The sequence below is a fragment of the Chamaea fasciata genome, unplaced genomic scaffold (genome assembly GCF_029207755.1).
Source record: "Chamaea fasciata isolate MVZ Bird 193981 ecotype frontalis unplaced genomic scaffold, bChaFas1.0.hap1 SCAF_3, whole genome shotgun sequence".
Taxonomy (NCBI): Eukaryota; Metazoa; Chordata; class Aves; order Passeriformes; family Sylviidae; genus Chamaea; species Chamaea fasciata.
The window spans coordinates 69,124,058-69,146,619 of record NW_027094088.1 but is presented as its reverse complement, the minus strand read 5'-3'; the positions used below and the strand labels follow the sequence as shown (position 1 = coordinate 69,146,619).

Sequence of the window (22,562 nt, the reverse complement as noted above, 5' to 3'; positions counted from 1 at the left end):
TGGACTTGCAAACAACGTAAAGATTTTGAAGAAGTGGAATCAGTTGTTGGTAATTTCAGGAGTAGTTGGATTATAAACACAGTTTATTAGTGATGTGCTGGATGAAATATTTGCCACTGCTGCTTTGTTACTGCATTGAGTCGTGTTGCCTGTGGCTCTGTGTTCAGTGAGATTCTGTTATGGACTTCTCCTCCTGTTCAGCTTCTCCAAATTATCCATTGCATTCTCCTTTCTGTGTGAGGCTGAATGGTGCTTTGAGTAGTGGCTATGTAAGGGGCTGGCATTCCTTCCTCCCCGCAGCTGAAACCAGGCAAATCTGCTCCTTTGCTGTTTGTGCTACCTGTAAAGCATATGAATGGCCTCCTCAATGCCATGCTACCTTCTTCACATCTCTCTCTAGTTTTGTTCCTGAAAATGAGCTCTAGCAATGATTACAGTACTTTGAGCATATTTACTTCTTCTGAGGAGGGAGCATTTCTTTTACTTGGAAAATGCCATGAAAAGTGGGATAATGGGGTTGTAATTAAGTGTAATGGATACTTGCACTGTAATTCTGATAAGGATGTTTACTTAATATAGAATTCAATATGGAGAAAAAATAACTTACCTTACTTAAAGTTTCCTACTGCTTCAATTTTTTTCCTTAAGATTAGAACTGCATGCTCCAAGAATACAAATTAGCCATAAAATCAATTTAATTAGCTTCCTGGAAATTACAGTCACAAAAAAATTATACTATGCAGTACAGAGCTCAGATTTGAATTTTGTTTTGTCTTCTAGTAATACAGAGTGATTGTTCTCTCAATCAATTTTAGGCAGCTTCTTTGTAGAGAATGCCTTCAATCTATTCAGATTATTCATTCAATAAGACTGTAAATCTTCCAGTAATTAGTTGTAATTGAACATCAACACAGATCTTTTCTGGTTTTGACTACATGAGAAGTAAGATGTTATCGTAGCTTGCTCTATTACTGCATTTTTTCTGGTGTGACCAAAGCATGTCCAGTTCCCTCTTTCGGCAATGGTCAAGGTGAGCGGTGTAGGGCTGGAGCAGCTATTAAGAAATGTGCAGAGATAAATCCTGCCTGCAAGGAGGCGCATTCTCTGTATTTGCTGGTAAGAGATGTTTTCTATTAGTGTTGTTGCTGGGCTCTACTAGATGTGCACTAGGAAGGGACCCCTTATATCCTCTTGTCTGACTTTGCACATCATCTTGAAATTCCAGTTCTCCCATTTAGCACTAAGAAGTGCTGGTGTTAGCATACTGTGCCCATATGGCAGGCAGGTTGGGAAGATCCTTATGTTTGCTTCTTCCCGTAATTCACTGTGGCAAGGATGGCTGGGCTTCTGTTGTGTCCTTATATAACTGCACATGCCTCTGCTAGAATCAGAATATTGGCATTCACTTCATTTGTTGAAAAATACAGCTCTGAGAGTCAAAAGTGACTTTCTAGAAAATGTGTTGTGGAAAAAAGTCCTTTTGTTTATTTATATTTTTTTTTTCTTTATAGCAAACTTTCCACCTACAATGACTTCTGTGCAGCTTTAGCAGACTGCTCCAGATGTTACATCTTATTTTTAGCCCTACTAAACAAATACCAGAAGCAGCAGGTCAGTTTTTCATCTCTTGATTTTTATATATTAATCCTCTGATGTGTCTGTGTATTATTGTGCATAAGCTTGTTTTCAGTGACCTATTTTTATGCACTTAGCAACTAAAAATTTTAAATGGTTGACAGCATTTCTAAGTAGTAAATAATTGTAATGAAATAATTTAGATTAAAAACTCAAAGCAATACAGAGGACAGTTGATTATCTTGTTTGTCCATGTGTAGAAACAGTCCTTTAAGTACCTTTTTCTCCCCTAGTTTTGAGAAGTCTTCTTTGAAGCAAAAAGCTATTTGAATATTTAATAGTAGGAAAATGTTGGGCTTTCTCCTGTCCTCCTCACCCGCAAAAGAAGCGTGACTTTCTAGAATTCAACAATGTGAAAGGAAAATATGTTCCTCACTGTCATGTAAAAAGGGGAGATTTACTCAAACCATTTGTGTTTGATTCGTCTGTCAGAGCCCCAGGAAATCCGTCACCCTTGGGCCCAACCAGTCTGTCAGTGTCCCATTATGGGACCCTTCACTAAGCAGTCCCACTGTATCTATTCCACTGACAGAGAAACCTCCTCTTAGGTCTTCTCCTTTACCCGCTGCAGGCAATGGGCAGTGCCCGTTGAAGGGCTCCCATTAACAGTTTGCAGAATAACAAACACTCTTTATTAATAGAATTGTGAAAGGTTAAGGTTTGAGACTTGTCAGTGACAGTATCAGACTGCAAAAATATATTCAAAACAATATATAAATTATACAATAATTTAAAACAATGTACTAACAAACTCTAATCCCCAATAAAAGCTGATCTGAGACCATCATTCAGCATGCAGAGATCGCATTTCTTTCACGGACGGTGTCCCTATGAGGGTGAAGACAGGTTCAGCTTGTCGACTGATCCCAGAAGTTACAATGGAATCTTCCTCCATTTCTCCCCATTCTTAACTCATTTTTATACTATTTCTCCATGTTTAGGGGGAACTTGAGTGGCTTTGGTCATACCTCTCAATCAGTGAGGAGTGGTTGTACTGGGGGGTGGATATCTCTGGATAGTACCCGAGATAACCTTGGGATGGGGACATGCGTTAGTCCAAGCAGAATGATTTCATAACAGTTGCTGATTCAAGAGGAGGACATTTTCCTTTATCTCCCTTGGTTTTCAGCTGCTATGGGGCTTATCAACTAGAAAATACCACTGAGTTCCCTCCTCTGCAAGGGTTACAACACAGTGCCTGGTCGTAGTGTCTCCATTCTACTCCACCCTCTGTTGGGTCCTCCTTAGACTGCGTAGTGTGTGGGAGGTCAGATATGCTGACCATGTTTCATCCAGGGAGTACAACTGTATTTTTCCCTGTAACTTCCATACCATTATCTTTTTACCCTTAGTCATCTTCCCATACTCTCTAACTGCATAAGGTATCAAAATGTATCTCTCCTTTCCCAGAGAAGACTGCATGCCAGGAATACCCACATTTGGGATGTTCATGTAGAAATAAATGTTTAGACTTCATCAAAATACCTTGTATCACAAAGTAAAATTCTGAGTATAGTTGCTACCAACTTTATTAGAACTCCAAGGGTGTTGCTTTATTGTCCTGCCATATCACAGTGATCTTTCTTACGTTTACTGGAGCACCAGGTTCTTAGAATTTGTTGCAGGATCCCAATCTTACAGATTGATGCATTGGTGAGAGTGGAGTGCTCTATATAAGGCAAATTACTCAGCTCTATTGCCAGGTAAGTCTTAAGAAGAAAATAATTTTTATCTAAAGCACAGATGTTCAAAGGTGGAACAAGGTTTCAAAACATAGGATATTAAATTACGTTAGGATCAGCCTTAAAAGTAAGGAACTTTCTTGACTGGTCCAGCATCTAAACTAGTTTGAGATCATTTAGTTATCCTATACAATTTATCCCAGGGTTAGTAATTCTTGGAGATTTGTTGGAAGGAGGTCTTTTGTGCTGCTATCATTGAAGGGAGTTAATTAAGGTAACTAGATTGGCTATGCTGAACAATATTCTCTCTCCTGCCAAATACAAAAATAATTAGTTCCTTTCCTGTTTACCAGCATCCCTGTTTTCTGTGATAATGCACATGGAAGAGGAACAAAGATTAAAGTTGTTTCTTTTCTTCTAAATATCTGCTGATTACCACTTCTGTAGCATATCTGAGTATTTCTAGGTTCAGGCTGCTCTGGCATAGTTTAGTCTTCAAGACACTTTAGTGAAATACTTTGTAAATACTATGTAACTAACATGAAAAATGTCAAAGGCATTTTCCTAGATTTATAGTTGTTTTTCCTTGTTACCATTGTATTAAAAACTCAACAAATTATGGAACTGAGGATAAGGATTTTTAATGAAGTAACACCTTTTTCCTAAACTTAATCTGGCATTTTAAGGGTAGCTTTTCTAGGTTCTTGAGATAATAGCTTTGTATCATAATAAATTGTAGGCTCACATCTGCCTCAAATTTTGTTAATTTTTAGTATTCAGAATTTAGCTTCTCATTTGTCTATTAAGTGCTCCTAAAATACATCTTTCTTCACAAGGTTAGCATTGCATTTTGTGTTAAATTGTCAGGTTTTTTTATCAGAATATAAATGAGTAAAGAAGTAGCTTGTGCATTAAAAAAAAAACCTTAGCTATTACATTGTGTTCATTATATATGCAGTGTCTTCCGAATTATTATTTCTTACTGCAGTTTTGAAACAAGGGTGCAATTGTCAGTTGTCAGCTTAGTGAAGCCCTGCAGAAACAAAAAGCAGGACGTAGATAATGTAATGCACCACTTTTTCTGTAGTATGTAATAAACACTTGAGCTGTGAGGAGTGCAAGTGTTTTTCCTGAGGTATAGTTGGCATTGCTCATCTTTTTTTTTTTTTTTAATGCCCACAGCGAGTGAGTTACAGTGTGAGTTGATATGTGTTGAAATGAAGTAACAGCAGTGTGAGTAAAATTGTCTACTGTGGGAAGAATCAAAAAGAAGGAAAAATCATCATTATTAAAGCATTAAAAATCTTCAGGACTGAAAACTGATATGTGAAGAAAGGAGGTGTGTGTGTGTGTTTTTCTGAGTTTTCAGGTTGCAAATTTTGTGGGATCGGGTTTTTTACTGGCAGTCATAGCAGCTAGAAACAAACAGGAAAGATGGAGGAAAACCAGCATTCAGACTTTCTCAAGGGCTATCATAACTGTGACTTTAAAAATAAGTATTAAATACTGTGAAAGTAAAAATGGGAGCACTGGAAATAGGATTAATGACTTGCACCCACACCACACGCTGAATTCCAGAGTTGCAACCGAAATAGTCTCTGTTCTTTGCTCCACACTGCAGTTACAGCTCTTTTCCATTTTTTTCTCAGCTCATATTCTCTCCTGGGGGAAAGAGTCAGAAGGAATGGAAGAGTAATGATTCAACTCTATGAGACAGACTTTGGGGAAATTGAGTTGGCAAGACTTGATAATAAAAGCCATGTGTAATAGTCTTAGGTAGGGAATAGAGAAGACTGGAAAAGCTGAATTTTCAGGATAGGACTGGGGAAGTCAACTGGGCTTTATACACATCTGAAGTATGTGTTCATGGTTGACTTTGGACCTTATTTGTGTGGAGTAACAAAAAAATCCTTGGTGGTTGCCACATGCTGTCTAAACTGTCAGAAGTGTTTGTGTAGAGCCTCTGTCTTGCAGGATAAAGTTTGTATGATTCTGTTTCTCATCAGCATTGTGGACTTTTGCTCATCTCAAGAAATCTTTTAGCAGGGTTCTGTTCCACTTTCCCACATCATTATCGTCTCTAGGCTTTCCAGATAAACTGCACAGAGTGACTTTCTTGGGCTGTGGTTAATGTCACAAGTCACAAGCAGGCCATGTTTTTGGAACAGAGACATTGCCTAAATAGGACAGTAGCTTCTGTCAATAAGTCAGGCACTACCTGAGCTTAGGTGGTATTTTGGGGCCCTGCCAGCTTCCCTGTAATGTTTTACCAGTTAGTAGTCTATTTTCAGTCCTGAGAACACAAACACAGGGTGTGATACTAAAATTTGGATAGAAGCAGTCTTGTGCCTGTTGTATAGAAAGGTCCCCTTACACTTTAGTGTAGCCTGTTTTGAAATTGGGAAGCATTTAATTTGAAATTGGGAAGTTTTAACAATCTGACATCATTGGATGCAGTAATTGCCTATTCAGCAAAATAATAATTACATTGGATCACTGTCTTGGTTTAGATACAAAACCCATGACAATCACGTGAACAGTTCATCCAGTCTGCTCTTGATACTCGGCAATGGTGAGATTCAGATGTCTAGAGGACAGTAAAAATGCAGCAGGCATGTATGATACTTCCTGTGTGTACTTAGCAAACCTCCAACTCATTCCAGTTTGGAAGCGCCCTCAGCCAGCTGTGTATGAAATAAACCTCAGCTGACTTCTTTTCTGTGGAATTCTACAGTCTCTTTTCTACCCCATATAGACTTTTGACGTGTTAAAGATCGATTGACAAGGAGTTGCATAGCAAACAGTTCCTTTTGGCTATTTTGAATTTGGCCTTTACTGTCTTTATTTGATGCCTTCTGGTTTTGTGTTGCAAATGTGGTGAAGCCCACTGTTTGTTTCACACCTCCCTTCATTTTCTAGATGTTTATCCTACCCTCTTCAAGTTACCTCTTTTCCATATTGAGGAGTCCTTGCTTACTTCGCCCTTTCTGAGAGATTGTTCCATGCCACGGTATATCCATGTCGCTTTTCTCATAACGTTTTCCAATCCTGATTCCTGTCTCTTTTTGTGAGGAGGAAACCAGAACACAGCACTTAAGATGTGGCCATATCACAGATTTACATGCCTGCATAAATTTATTTCCCTATAATTCCCAATACTTTATTTGCTTTCTTGATCTGTGATCATTAAACTCTGTCATTAATTCCAAGATTGCTCGATAGGTGGTTATATGGTTGGTTCAAAGGCTGTAATTTATACATGAAGATATGTTTGCTCTGTTCTTTTCCATGGATCCTTTCATGTTTAAATTCATGCATTTAAATTTCATCTGCTGTTTTATTACCAACTGACTCAATTCCTTTTCTGCTCTTCCGTCAGCCTTCATCTTTGGTACTTCGAATATCATAGTGAAATCAGTACGTTCTTCCATATCGCTGCTGCTGCCCATTTTCTGTGTTTATAGACAAATTGAGTACAACAGATCCCAGCACAAAACCTTGGGAATTCCATTGGTCATATTCCACCATTGCAGAAACTGCTAATTTACTCTGTTTTACGTCCTCTAATCATTTATCTGTACCAAGACATTCTCCCTTACAGCATGACTCCTTAGTTTCACTAGGATTTTGGTGAGTGACTTTGTTTAAAGTGTTCTGGAAAGTCACATGGGTGGTATCAGATGGGTCTTTTTTCTGCATGTTTGTTAATCCCTTCAAAGAACTCAGTTAATGTCTAAGTCAGAAATTAGAAGTCTTAAAGCTGATGGTGTTTATCTGTCTGTCCACTCATATTATTTTGTTCTTTTTTTTGTGCTCTCTACTAATTTATCTGGTCCAGACAGCAGACTTGATTCTCACTTGGAATCTTTTCATGTTTGTTACAGTTTTAGGAGGTTGCATAGTGCTGTTAGTAGTTAAGCTATTTAATTGATTAGTGCTTTTAGAACTGTTGGATAATTTTCCAGTCCTGGTGATTGGTTGCTCTTTGTTTTGTCAGGTTGTTCCTTAAAGTTGTATGTGATCGCTTCAGTTTTGGACAGATGGCTGTGATGAGCCTTCCCTGGAGAATGCTGTCACATTGAGATCTCCCAGTTGCTTCCAGAGTGGGCATGAATCAATGCAAAGAACTCATTTAGCCTCTCTGCAGTATCATTTTCTCCTCTTGGTGCTCCTGTTTTATCCTGATCATCAATTAGTTCTGCAGATTCTGGCAAACTTCCCAGTCCTGATACGTTTGAAGAGATTTGTTAATATTTTTGCATCTCTTGCATCAGCTAGAAGAACTGCACTCATTTTCAATTATAATTTGCACACTGCTTTACCTGGTTGATATAGCAATCAGTTTGTCAGAAACAATTTATTAAATGAAGAGATGTTGCCTTGTCATCCTCTCTAAGGACATACCTACATTTATCAGGTTCACTGTGCCTGGGTCTGCCCAGCTTCCTTCCCAAATGCATCTACCAGCTAGCAGCTCCCAAATCAGTTTATTGTCTTCTGTGAGCAAGCAGGTTTTTGCATGTGAGACTTGCTCTTGTCTCCCCCAAAGGAAAAAAAAACCTTGTTGCAGGGCTGTTGAATGTCCTTTTTTGCTCTTAGGAGTGCTGCTGTGGGGAAGGTTGTCACAGGTGAGGCCTCTAACTGCAGGGAATTTTCCTGCTGTGTTTCTGGCTTAATTGATTAGGCAGAGGCTTATCTGCATGCCGTGACTGGTCTTTCTGGCTGGTGTTTTGGTTGGTTTATGGATCACTCTGTGATGAGCTCCCAGGAACACACCATCTGTCTGTTTCAGTCAGTCATAAAGCATAAGTCATGTAATGCCCAAAAGCAACCACAAGCTCTTGCTTATACAGTGCAGTGCTGCACCTGTGTTTAGTTCAGGTACACGTTTGCCTCTTAAATACTTTGAGATGGTTATTGGTCTTCTGCTCGGTACCATCACAGTCTTCTGGGATACCAAAGGGGTTTTTTATTAACATTGTTATTGGGGTCAATGATGTCTTCCTGTGTCTACTGCTTGCTTCCAAATAAATGGTTATCAGTGCTAACCCAAGTGTTCTTTGTGTTTTGGTTTCTCACTTTTCCCTCTGTGCCATCATCCCTCATTTGGGCTGAGGACAGTTGTTTGTGTGACAGCACAATACATCATGTCAGAGAACTGACCCAGCTTCCAATAACCCTAAAACTGAAAAAAAGAATCCCAGTTCTTTCCTGGTTATCATCTGCATTGCTTTCCTGTCTGGTTTGTTGAACAGCCACACAAATGCTTCCTTGATCACAAATACTGAGGTAGCAGTGCGGGAGAGGAAAGAAACTGTATGGAAAGGAGATTGAGGGCTGTTTGTGCCGCTACTTGTGCTGAAATGCTTGTCAAGGTAACCCTACAAAGAATTTGCATCAATGATGTGGTTCTTTTCTCCTACATTTACTAGTAGATATTTTCAGTTGTATTCCTCCTCAGTGAAGCCCAACATTATAATAGTTTCTAGGACAGTTCAAAAAAGAGAAATGATCATTAAAGGAATTGATCATTAATGTAATTAAATAAAATTAAGGAGCAAAAAATGTAAGATTTTTCTCCAGTGTTTTGTGTGTGAACGTGCATATTCATAACTGATCAATCATTCTCTCTGAATTTGCTATTTTTTTTTTTCTGAGAAGGAAGTAGCAATTCTAGGATAGATATTCTGACCACTCTGAAGGAATTTCCCTGCTAATAAATGTGAAAAACTACAGAAGGTCACTCTTTCCCTGTAGTATAATTTCTGACAGTGTGTTGAAAAGTATATGTGCTTCTTCCTAATGCTTTAGTTAGGATTTTTTTTTCTTTTTTCTTTTTTTTTTTTGGCTGAAAGAAAAAGGAGAAATATTAAGAAAAGGACAGAATACTTGATCTGTGTACTGAGTGTAAAATTATCAGAAATGCAGTGTTCAAAGTTTATAATGAACCAGTCTTAATTGGCAAGTATCATACAAGTGAGTGTCTGTAATTACTAAATAGGTAAACAATAGAATATCAATAATAATAAGATATTACTGCTTAGTGAGACACACTGTTATTAAAATTTATTACTGTAGGTTTTGATTTAATTTCTCTAAATGATGCTGAAAGCTTGGAAACACCTCTTTAAAGAGCTAAAAGAGTTATTAGAGTTAAAATGCCCCAAGGAAATTAATTTATCCATGACAAAGGTCAGACCATTAGCAAGCTGCCTATTAATAGAATCTGTACAAGGAAGATGTTTCTGTTAGTAGACCAATCTTATATCTAGAAAGAAAAAAAAGCTGATAAGAAATAGGGGCTAAAGCTGTTCAAATTTGAAGTAGTAATAAAGATTTTAACCAGAGAGATCAGCACTCATTGAAGCAATACCATGGAGGGTACGGTTTTCAACTTTTTTTTTTTTTAAATTAATTTCTGAAAAATTTTTTTAGAGAGGCTACATAGGTTTTCATCAAATATTTTTTTCTGTTGCCAGTGTGTTGCTTTTCTTCTTTACCTTTCCCAGGTCTCCAGGTGACCACAAACAAACCTAAGCACATGTTCTTGATTACAGAAATTTACTAAGTGCAAATGAATCCTTTTCTGACAAGTTTAGCTGAACAGATCAGATTTTGGGATCTGGAAGTTGCTGGGTAGGGTCCTATGGTGTGGATACACAGAAGTATAATTACATTTTACTAATGCTCTCTCCTTCTCATCAAATGCATTAATGTTTGGGGGAGGGAAGGAGGTTCTCTTTACTGGCTAGGTATTCCCTCCTGTCACTGTGGCAAAACTTCTCCTCTCTGTTCCATATTTAACATTCCTTAGTCAAGAGGTTGTCTATTTGGTTTTGATATTTCCAGGGTGTCCTAAACCACTGCCCTCTCCCCCCCCCCCCCCTTTTTTTTTTTCTTTTAAATTGAGTTTCATAGTGTGATGGCTGTCACTTCTGGGTTTTAACAGAAATTTTCCCTGCTAGAATGTCACTTCAAGATGACTCTTTACTGTATTTGGAAGAGAGTAGCTCAGGGTTAGTGTAACTACAGTAATTTTACCTACAAGTAGACTATCAGACCCTGCAAAGAAAACTCCCAAATTTTCTTTCCAAGGTGCATAATAAAGAAGAAATACAAATTTGGAAGTGAAGTATGCATTAGATTTGAATGAGAAGCAGGCTAGGTCGTAGAATTTTGACTAACTCTACTGAAATTTGTCTAACATGGAAAGCAGATTTCATTTACAGCCGATGATTCAATAGGAACTCAGCTGCTGGCATCTGACCTTTTGGTTTGTACCATTGCCCTCAATCCTGAGGCTCCAGACACCAAATAAAGTAACAACAGGTAGTTGGCCAGCATTCACAGGTTCTAGATTGACTGTCCTTCCTTATTGAGCTTGTTTTAGTTAGAAACTACTGACCTAATTTGCTTTCCTTCCTTACTGATAAGGATGCCTGTACAGTCTGTACCTGTGCTCATCATGCTTACACTGAAAGACAGGTGTACTTTAATTGCCAAGATAAACTGTTGTCAGGTTCTGTGACTCAGCAGGGCTGTGGGGTACCTTTGCTACTAGGGCAGTGCAAGGAAGAGAGTTTTAGAATTTGATAAGCAAAAAAACCTTTCATATCCATGATGATCAAATGTTGATGTTTCAGTTACCAGCAGAATAAGAACTAAATGCTGATGAAATATGTGGTGCCTTTACCACCTCAAAACCCAACATATCACGGTTTCTTCACAGATAGGAAGCAAAGAAGATGATCTTTTCAAGCTTTTCTTGATTTGTTTGTTCAAGTTTATTTGTGTAAGTGAAGCTGTGTGCTCTCATATATAGCCTTCCACTCAGGTTTGAGTAACACTCTGTGTTCATCATGTCTCACATGAATGCCTCACTATAAAAAGATTCAATAACTGAGTGTAATTCCTATCTTTAATCTAGTTTGTCTTTAGTGCAATACATGTTTAAACTTCTATATTATGTAAATTGATCTGATAAATGTAATTTTTCTGTAAGTGTGAAAGAATGTCTGAAATTCCAAATGCAGTTACTACTCCAAACATGTGGAAATGCATAGTAATCTCTATTATATTGATTTTTTGCTACGTAGAGAAAGGTGCTATGTACAGAAAGGCCCATGGGCCTTGCACAAGTTTAGTCTTCCAAGCAATTTCAAAATATCATGTAGTTTTACGTGTATTTTTTTACACAACCATTGTTGATGGTGTTTCTTCCTCTTGCCGTCCTTATCCATGATAATTTAAAGAAATGTAGCCAAAAATAATACAAACCCTTGAGCATTGTAGTACTCAGGAGAAGTTGTACAGCTTTCCTCTTTGACTTTGCTAGTTAAATTTTCACTGGAAGATAATGAAACCTTGGTACTATTCTATTAAAGCCGGATGTGCTTAGCTAAAAAAGAAGTATTTTATAAGTTTGTTTTGCTGGGCTGTAGGTGGAAAGCACAGCTGAGATCACACTTCTCAAAATATCAGTTGATTGCTGTGCGGTACCTGTTTGTCTCTTTCCTGATTGGGTAGAGCTGTTGCTGGGCTGATATCATTTTGACCAAAATTAGAAAGTCAATATAAACGAGTCAAACTAGACTGCCTGCTTATTTCAGTTCTCTCTTCTGATTCATCAGTTGTTTGTTTCAAATTTTTACAGCCTTTGTGAGTTGGGTGTTGTGCCAGCAAAGGTGAAAGCTCTTAGTGGTTAGTCATTAAGAATATTCATTAAAAAAATTGTCATGATGACATTTAGATCCTAACAAAAATGTGATGCCTAGTTAAAAAAAAAAAAAAAAAAGTGGAAGTGGGTCCAACAGGGTGATATTATTAAATACCTGGATGTGAAAACCATTTCCTCACTTAGGAGACTGCTGCTTCTTATGTTCAGGCATAGCACTCATCTTCCTGAGAAGATGTTATTGCCAGTGTCTTGTGGCAGAGGCTTAAAACCTGAAACTTACTGTTGAAGGCATGTATCAAAGAAGGAGTTGCTGCCTAAACATCTTTTTTTCCTTCAGTATTAGCTTGTATACTTTAACAAGTTAGACTGTGCCTGGTTAACTTATATTACTAATGACAGAGAGGGTTAGAATATATGTAACTATAATTACATTTGAAGAAAAACAGCATATGAATTGTTTAGCAAAATTCTAGGTTATTGCAAGTACAGCAGATTAGCAGCTAAAGGAAGATGGTTCTCATTTACCTGAAGAAATGCTGTTACTTCACCTGCACCATTAAGCTAAATCTACAGACTTTTTAAAAAATGAGTAGGTTTTGATGCAAGTGACAGAGGGAAATATTTTAAGTCATTTAAACTTCAGTTACTTTAGACTTTCAAAATTTTTTTTTCTTGTCACATACTGGCGGGTAAGAAAAAGATGGGGATGTCATTGAATGCCATTCAGTTAGGTTTCAGTTTTAGTCTTGCCACTAAAAGGTTGTATCTCAGAATGTACAAAATGAAGGTCAGGCTAGAAAATGCTTTAGGAGAGCAACTTGGTTAAATCATGAGATCTCAAGTTACCTTACAGAACTAGAAGGTAGGTCTCATTCAGCAATGATAAAAATAAAAGTGTATGAAGACCATATAAAATCAGAAAAAAAACCCCAAGAGAGCACAATATGAGGTGCAACTACAAAGGGACATAAAAAGAAACAAATCTTTTTATAGTACAATGAGAAGACAACAAGAAAGTAATTACTCCGGTGTTCAGAAGAAGGTGAGCATTACTGACAGATGGCATTGTGGATAGTGAAGTGTGAAATGTCTTTTTCTTTTTCCTTTTTCTGGAAGAGTTATGTATGACCAAATAATATCTGCTTCAGCCTGGATTCTTTTATCACTAAAAAACAAGCTGAAGCACATTAAATGTCACCAAACCAGCTGAGGAAATTTACCTTTTGGTGTTTACAAAAGGACAGAAAGGGGATCCCAATCTTTGGGATTCTTGAAAAGTTACGAAGTATTGAAAAGCTGTAGGGTGCCTGTTTTTTTAAAGGAGAAAGAGGAGAAACTGGGGAATGACAGACCAGTCAGTTTAGATTGTATTTCTGGTAAAAAGCTGGAACAAATAATTCAGCTGTCTCTAAGCAATTAGAATGAACAACAAAATGAATAAAACCTAATTTGGATTTAACAGTAACAAATCAAGGGGAAGGAGTTTAACATCTGCAATGGTTACCAGGCCTAGAAAAGGAAAGGTTGTGGTCTCTGCCTGTCACAGCTGACATTTGCTTACTTGAAAGATTAGTAAATTCTGGCCCATATGATTATTCTAGTTATATAAAGTGTGGTTTTAAGATGTTTTAAGATTACTGTGGGCTTGGTAAAAATAGATGACCTGTACTAAGTATATCCCATTAGTAATTACTCCAGTGCTATACTAGTTTTGTCAGATGTTTTTGATTCCTTCTGTAAATCAGGTTATGAAAATTGGTAGCATAAAAAATGATTTCTAGTTGCTGTGTGTGGCATTCCTTTAGTTGTTCTGGATGTGCTGTTATCTGAATTGGGAAGCAAATGAAGTATTATCTTCTTTTTAAGCAGCTGTCACCTTCTGCTGTTTTCCATGTAACATGGTTTGTTTGTTTATTTATTTTACAGGATACATATTTTTATTTTACAGGAATTTATTTTACATGGATCTTTATTTTACAGGATTTTTTTTTATTTATGTTACAGGATTTGGTTGTCCGTATCATCTTCATTCTTGGTAATTTAACAGCAAAGAATGACCAGTCCCGGGAGCAATTTTTTCAAGAAAAAGAAAGTGTTAACACCTTGATATCATTGTTCCAAACCTACTATGAACTTGATTTGAATGCACCGACATGGCACCATGATAGACAAGGAAAAACACACCTAAAGTATCCTTCAGAAGCAGAAGATGTTCTGATAAAACTGATAAGAGTGCTGGCCAATCTCTCCATTCACCCTAGAGCAGGCACAGCTCTGGCAGCTGCCCATCCTGTTGTAGGATTACTTGTTACAGTACTAGGTAATAAAATTTATGTTGTGTTTGTTATCTTCGTTCGGCCTGTAAGGAGAGTTTAGGACTTCCCATTGCAAAAAAACCCCGAAGTCAATTAGCTGATATTCATAAACTGTTTTTCTGTAGAAGGCCTGCTTGAGACAGTGGAAGCATTGCTACTTTGGTACTGACTTTTCAGTATCTGGGGAAAGATGTTGCAGAAGTCTTTAATTCAGTGATTTTAAAGATAGGAAAACAAACTTTCTTTTAAACACGTCCCGCTAAGAGATAATATATAAGGAAAGTTTGTTCTTATCAGGTGCTATATAGATGTGTTTGGTGGTGGTTTGTTTTTTTTTTTTTTGAGGTTTGCATATTTTGTGACTATTTTGGATTAAGAGTTGTTTCTGTTCTCTGCACCCATAACTTTCAGCCTCTTCAAAGAATTTTCTCCTACTTTTTTCTTCTTTTTTGGTCTTCCAACCTTTTATCTCTTTGAGATGGAAGAGAGTGTCTCCCTCCAAATGGAGGATTAGGACTGCAGTTCTTTTACCACCTACTGATCCCCTTGTAAATCTAATTACAGACCAGGGCTTGTCTGTTCTTCCCATAACAGAGTTTAACTGTGACAAGACACATCTTAAACAGCTCAGTATATTTTGCTGTGTCATGAGAACATTAAATATTATGTTAAGATAATCAGCCTGATTGTACACTGTCTTACCAGTCATGAGGGATGAGACAAGTCAGACTCACAACTTGGTTCTGTCTCATGGGTTGAAACTGTCTTAATGATTTTGGAAGTGCTTTTGACCTTCAAGGCTTTTCTCTACCGCTCTCTCCTCTTCTTGAGCACTCTATCAGTCAGTTTACTACAAAATGTTCTGTCTCCCTTTGAACTTACCCCTCTTTTATTTTCTTCACTCTTGGCTTCTGAGGCCAGAGACCTCGGACAAATAAGTCTTTCAGACTTTTATACAGGTTAACAATCTGTCAGGCACTCTAAAAGAAAAATCTTTCAAATATTGTTGAAGGAATTTTATCCTTTTTTTTTTCCTAGATACTGACAGTTCAGTGTAATAGTCCTTGGCATTTCTCCATGTCTATCACACAGCTCTCTTTCTTCATATGGACTCTCCTCAGTGCCATCTTAAAACGGCAAACAGGATATGTAAAATGTCTTAATTAACTAAATTTTAAACTATGTTGCCTGAGTCACAATGATTTCTCTAAATTAATAATGGTCAAGAGTGGTTTTGTATTGCCATTTTTGGATCGGATGTTCCTGTTAGCTTCTGCCATGTCACTGAACAACAGAAGGTTTGACTGTAGTAGTGGCCGTGTAAACTATTACTCAGTTTGCTTCTGGGATAGAATGCACTGCAAAATTAGACATGTGTGTGTTTATCTACATATGCATATGTTTGGGGATTTTTTTACTCAGAATACAAGTCAGTCGATGCCTGTGAAGAGTTGGTCATCAATGCTGCAACAACAATCAACAATTTGTCCTACTACCAAGTGAAGAACTCTGCAGTTCAAGACAAGAAGCTACACATCGCTGAAAGTAAGGACTTTTAAACTAGTACTTTTTGTGTTGCTTTTAGAAAGCAGAAACATTTTGACACAACAGAAAGTAAAGACACTGATAACATTTTGTGGTGTTATATTGCAGGAGTATAAAGTTCATAGGGCTAGATTCTTTAATTGATGATTTCCCCTTTTTTTTCTTTTGAAAATAATACTATGACATATATGAAAATAGTTGGGTTGTTCACAAAAACCCCGTCTTTTCCTCTGAAAAGAAATTTGCTGTATTGTTTTCTTTTCAGCAGTTTTTGCTAGATATGTTCAAAATCCATATACCTGAGCCAAAATAAGCATGTTGTTTTTTCCTTCTAATCACAGTATGGCAAGAGGGTTTTTTTCTTCTTGTTACTTTCTGTATCTGTCAAATTTGATTGCTGTCTGTTTCTGGCTTGTAAATCCGTTGGCAATATTGTCTTGAGTGATTCTCTCCCCTCTGACATTATGGACAAGAATCACTTACGTGTAGGAACTGCAATGACTTCTGGGACTACCGTGTTAATGTTGTACAAAAGGTAGAGAGGCTGTGTCTTGCACATCTCTCTGTCTAAATAGACAAGACACTGGGGAGAGACAGAACCCGAAGTTCGCACAACAGGTAGAATGAGGAATAGGAAAACATTTCCTGGCTGTCAGTCCGTGCCTGGACTGGTAGACATCATATTCTCTGTAGGTAATAGCTCGGCTACAACTCATTTTATCACCTATAAGCCAGCTGCCTCTTGTTGCTGTTTGGACTGGTGTTACTTCTCTCCTGTCCTATTTGTTCCATGTGTTCCATGTTCCATTTGTCCCATTTGTTCCATTTGTTCCATGTGGAATTAGTCCCATCACCTTTCTGAACTGAGGACAGAGGAAACCTTTTGGTGGAACACCAGCAGGCTTTCTGCTCCTGCAGATGTTGTGAGAATACTTGCTGTTTGATATGAGTGATGGACAAAATCCCTTCAGATGTCTCTTTAAGACAAGTTCAAGGTGTGTTCAGTATTACAAAATCCAGAGGAAGAAGTAATGAGAAGGAAGCCAACCTCTCATCTATATTTTTTTCTCTTGTCTGTTATATGAAGGGCTAAGGATTGACTTATTGAATCCTCTGTATGATGGACTGATTTCAGTGCTTTGCTTTGTACTCACAGAAGACTGATAAATCTAACTTCTGTAACATCACTCTTCTGCCGTGCACCAAAATCCTCCATGATGGTAGCTCTTCCTAGGAAGTGCTGAAGGTCTCATTTCTGCTGCTGAAGTACACACTGATCGTATACGAAACTACTAAGCAGAAAAGCAGCAAAGAAGCGAATGCTTCAGATTGGGACAGTATTAAGTAGCTGTTCAGAGAAAATGTGTTTGCTTGTTATAGAAGAATTGAGAGAAAACAGAGCTAATGTCAGAAAATAATTTGAGCTTTAAGAAACATCCCACCATAAGACCATCTGTTCAGGATCTAAATCAATTCTCTTATACATTACAATGTTTTTTAAATTATGTCTTCCTCGATTTTCACAGAAACCCACTCAAAACTGGCTCCCATTATTACAACTGTGCTTAGACTGTCTCCGTAACTCCTCATGTGTTCCTTTGCATTTAGTCCCATATTGGAGCTCTTTGTCTTATCTTCAAAGGCCTACACAATTTCACTCTTGTTCCACGATCAGCTCACCCCCTTTGCTACCACCAGACAGGCAGGCAGACAACTGCTCCCATTTATTGCATTTATCACTGTTGCTGTTTGCAGTCTGATACTCACTGATAAAAAACAACCATGTATTTGTGACTTACAAGTAATTCTTTCTGTTTAATTTCTCTGCAAACCACTAGTGCTTTTAAAGCTGTTAATGAGTGACAATATGGATGCAGTTGTGGAGGCAGTCAGAGTCTTTGGCAATCTTTCCCAGCATCATGAGATCCGTGACTTCATCATGCAGAAAAAGAGTGAGTTACTTTTGCATTTGTAGGAGTTCTATTTTTAAATGTCCATGGTTCTAAAAAGAAAAGATTGTTAATAAGCTGTCTCAGTTAAAGGGCAGAAGCAATCTTCCCTGATGTTCTGCAAATTAGGCAAACATTAGTTTCCAGTAATAGTCATTACTGGATAGTCATTAGTGACATTAAAATGGAAATATTGGAGTAGGAAAAATATGCCATGGTACTTTCATAAGGGTAAATACTACAAACACTCTTTTTCCTAAAGTTTCAAATTTGAAGTTTCCCTTTACTCAAATAACTTTTCAGCTCCTGCAAGTTAGTAGTGATATGGTATAAAATGGAAATCCAACTAAAATCTGGTTTAGGTTCGTAATTTCAGGTTTTTGATTCCCATATTTGACAGCTTGTTAGCCCTTCATAACATGTGGTGAGGATTTGACTGCCTCATCAACGACCTCCTATTTGCCTCGGGGTGAAGTAGGATACAAGTCTTCTCAAGTCCTTTTGCTTTGGGTATCTAGAGAACTTTGGGGAAAATGGCAACTCCTTGCTATCCACAGAGGGTGTGTCATCCGTTTAGACACCAGTTCACTGTAAATTTGGGGTTTTTTGGTCTGCCTCTTGGTGCTGAAATTGATATGATGATGCCACAGTATGCAACTCTTAATTCCAAGGTTGGCACATCACCATATTTGAAGGGAGAAGTGACCCTTGGTAGCTGGTTCCTGGTGAACAGTCTCAGTCAAAGGACTAAATTTTCCAGCTGGGAGAGACTGTAGTGTTGGTGTGCCAAGCTCAGGAATTGCTGAGAGGCTTCCTCTCACTGGGGCTAGCCCAGCTCCAGCAGGTGCTGTGGGATGCTGCACATCTGTGCCTGGCTCCCACAGGAGCCCCAGGCTGCTGCACTTCCAGCTAGACTTGGTGCAGTCTGGGGCAACCCTGCACTCACAGGGGAAAGAACTTCCCTCTCTGAGTGCCAGATACCAAATCCTTGCAGTTTCTGCTGACTCTGGGATGGAAAGGGTTGGGGTGGGGGGTGATCCTTTCAAGAAATAAGCTGCAATTCAGTTTGGTCAACTTAACCTCTTCTAAAGGGATTTTCACATTTCTTTGGTGTATTTTTATTACTACAGTTTCTGGTTTGTTCTTTTGGTGTAAACTGGTGTTCAGCATGATGCTACTCTGTCATATGCCTCCTCTAATACAAGGAGGTAATACGCTACAAGGGTGAATTTTTGGATAGGGTATCCCACATTTGACTGCTGTCTAGTAAGTATGTTGTAGTGCCACTTGTATGGTAAATCCATCTTCCTAGTAATATTGTTTCCTTCTTTACAATCCAGTATACAAGTTCATGATTGCTTTGCTCGATTCCAAGAACCGAGAGGTCTGTTTTCCTGCCTGTGGAGTTCTGCTCAATCTCACAGTAGATGAGGACAAACGAGCTTTTCTGATGGAAGAAGGAGGAATTGGAAAGTAAGTTCCTGATTGTGCTTGAGTAAAGGCAATTTTGAGTAGTTTGGCCAAAAAGTTTCAATTGGATTATTTTTTACTGGGGCCAGTAGCTTGTAGTAAAGATGCCAGCATAGGACATACTTGGTATCTGTCTAAAGTTCTTTGAGAACAAACCTTTCATGCAAGCCAAACCCCACAGGAAAGTCTCCCAAAGACCCTCTGTGATGTACACAGCAGAGGATACCATAGAAGAAAGCAACTAAGGCCTGGCTTTGCAGCAGCTGCTTGTGCTTGGCTTAACTGCATCCTAGGTGGGCTACAGTGAACAGCACAGTCAGTGTGTCTCTGGGAAAGTGTGAAGGTACTTCAGGAACTGATATTCCACATGGTCCCTTGTAGTTTTTGTAACCACTTGGTTCTCTAGGGAGAACTCCCTGATGTAGCCGTGCTCAGCAGAGAACAGCTCCCCAGTCTCTGGGAGTTCAAGTTTAAGGCACTATAACATTGAAAGGGATATTAGACCTTGAAAAACCACTGTGGATGCAACACTTGTGGCTTTGATCTTCAGATAATAGCGGATCCAGCTTAATTGGAGCAACATGAAAGATCGTGTTCCTGTGCTTGTAAAGCAGTTGGTACAGCTCTCAGTTCTGAAACAATATGCCTCACTTTGAAATGCTTTCCTGTTCATACATCATATAATTACTTTTTTATACATTGTAAACAATGCAGAGTCTTCTTGTCCTTCCTTCCCATGTTCTAGTCGGCTTACAATATAAAGCTGGAAAAGGAGAATAAAAATAAGTTGCTGGAAAATTGAATAACAAATGTGAGAAATTTATATTATATAGAATATTCTGTAGCCTGTAAAATCATAAAAATTCAGAATTTTCTATACTGTGTCTGAAAATCCGTGAGGGAAAGAACAAAAAACAGTAACGGCATGAAATGAATCTAGAGAATTTGGAAGTGATTGTTAAAGACATCATCCTGACTGTGCCAAACCAGCTCTATGGATTTTTGGAACTGTACCAATATATAGTGGCCCAAAGAAAATAGGGAATTAGTCTTATCGGAGAGTTAAATTAAAAAAAAAAAAATGGGGCAAGTTCTTTTGGCTTTTCATTAGATGCCTCCTGTTGTTCCACAATGACTGCCCTCAGAGAGGAGAAAAAAAGCAAACCTCTTTTTGTGTGGTCTTCAATGACTGTTATTTTCAGCCATACCTGAATATAGTCGTTATCCTTTACTAATCAACAGATTACAAATCTCTCTGTGAAGTGGAGAAGTGAGGGAAGGAGGGAGTCATACGGTTGAAAAAGAGAACAGCAGTGAAGGATTACTATTGGAGAGGTCACCAGGGACAGGAGGTGGAAGAGGTTTACTTCTGCAGCCCCAGGACCTGGGAACTCTGCAGTTTTCAAATGGGAGCTCTGTATAGCTACCGTGTGGTAAGCTGGTGCAGGCAGAAAAGTTGCAGCTTCATTTCGGAGTCCTGTTTAGGATCCAGCCTGCATTTGGTGTCTGCAAGGAAGGGAGAACCTAATGGTCCTTAATAAAACAGGCATTTCTGAGAGGAGTGCTTTGGGAGGCTGAGGAAACGCAGGAATGGGTGAAATGTGCAAAATTGTGAGACTTCACTGATTGTGAACGGTAATTCTTTGATTATGGAAGTAGCAAATTCCTTTGGATTTGTTTTTTTGGTGAGATGATCTGATGTGTATTCTGACTGAAGCTTTTTCTGCATTCCCACCACCTTTTCCAGATAAATCATTGGTGCCTGATAAAGTTTGGCTTGAATTACAATCTCTGCTTTAGTGGTAGCCACACGTTTGGGACGGTCACAGATTGTAATGAAATTTGATGGAATTTTAGTGTCTTTGAAATGGTTACATTTGCAAAGTATGTGAGTGAAATTGGTCAGTTGAGTTAGAAAGTTACAGAGGGATGGGCAGCTGCAGGCAGGCACACACAGATGTGTAGACAAAAGGCATGTCCACATCCTTGGGGAGCTACACTAAATGAAAAGGGGGAAGTTACTGAGCAAGAAAGAAGCATCTGAAGTTTATTAACACAGAATTTTCCTGCTTACTTCCATGGAGCTTGCTTACATTTCTAGATTGCCAGATTTTGAAGAGCTCAGGAGAAAAGTCCATGGAACAAACCACTGGTTTTGTTTGGTCCTGACAGGTTGGTTGACTGCTTACAAGACTTTGGGCCTGCAGACTGGCAGCTCTCGTGTTTGATCTGCAAAACCCTGTGGAACTACAGCGAGAGCATGACCAGCGCGACCTCCTGCTTCAGAGGAGACACCAACACGCTGCTGGTGCTGCTCACAGCACTTCTAGGTGAGGCTCATAGTCTTGGTCTCTTTTCCTCAATAAAAGAATTGGAAGGAGCAAAATCAAAGCAGGATTTGTTTGGCTGGGTAGTCTGTCCTGCAGCTTTCAGTGGCTGGCCAGTGTGGACTGTCCAGCAGCACAGTGGTCCCTGTGCAGCACACACTAGACCCCTGGGGATCGTGGCATTTCTGGGGTGCTAGTGGGCTGACTTTGCTGCCTGGCCACCTTCCTTTTCTCTCCTTGTGGGCAAGGGCAACATCCTGACAGTCTCTCATCTGCTCCCTAAAGCCAGGTAGGGTGTGCTCATTGCTCCACAAGGGCTGAAAGGTGAATGTAAGGACCTTGATTTGCTTACCCAGTGGGATCTTTTCATCTGGGCATTTACTTTTGCTTCAAATTTTAGAGTTCAGTGGCTGTGTAGTAGTCCTGTAGTCAGTATATGTAATTTTCCTCCTTTAGTTTTTGAGCACTGCTTAGCTTATGATTTTATTTTGGGTAGGTCACTTGCAATAATCTTAAAAAACCCCTTTAAAATATAAATTAAATTGAAGGAAACTAACTGTGTTTGGTATGGTTTTAATTGGAAATTGATTAAAGATATATACTTATTGTCAGACCCAGCCAGAAGATGAAATCTCATGGTCTCTTTTGTTGTAGACAATCAGAAAAGTGTGTGGATTTGTGAGGATTTTTTCCCAGTTACACCAGAATTACTGATGTTCACTGCTGTAATAGTTCCTTGTGTTACATTCCTTGTTGTGATGGACTTTATCTTAATGTGTGCAGTAATTCCATCTATTTATCCTAAAATAGCACTGTTTCAAGGTCATCACTGCACTTTTTAACATTGCACAAGAGACCTGCAAACTTTACAGCCACAATCATGCTTGAATTTTCTGGCACACAGTGAGGAGTACATATCTTTGTTGTAGAAAGTATGTGCTTATTTTTTTCCTCTGCATTTA

At 38.5% G+C, this 22,562-nt stretch overlaps 1 protein-coding gene across 10 annotated transcripts in view; it reads left to right on the top strand.

The window, feature by feature from the left end:
* The window catches only part of ARMC2 (armadillo repeat containing 2), a 62,683-nt gene that overhangs the window by 36,647 nt on the left and 3,474 nt on the right, over positions 1 to 22,562 (top strand). For 9 of the 10 annotated variants that reach the window (XM_066179446.1, XM_066179443.1, XM_066179441.1 and 6 more), the window contains 6 exons: positions 1,512 to 1,611; positions 13,999 to 14,314; positions 15,732 to 15,854; positions 17,693 to 17,806; positions 19,144 to 19,276; positions 21,446 to 21,603. In XM_066179446.1, the coding sequence (XP_066035543.1) occupies positions 1,512 to 1,611; positions 13,999 to 14,314; positions 15,732 to 15,854; positions 17,693 to 17,806; positions 19,144 to 19,276; positions 21,446 to 21,603 (944 nt within the window). The remainder of the gene's footprint in view (positions 1 to 1,511; positions 1,612 to 13,998; positions 14,315 to 15,731; positions 15,855 to 17,692; positions 17,807 to 19,143; positions 19,277 to 21,445; positions 21,604 to 22,562) is intronic. The other variant, XM_066179448.1, reaches the window with a different exon arrangement.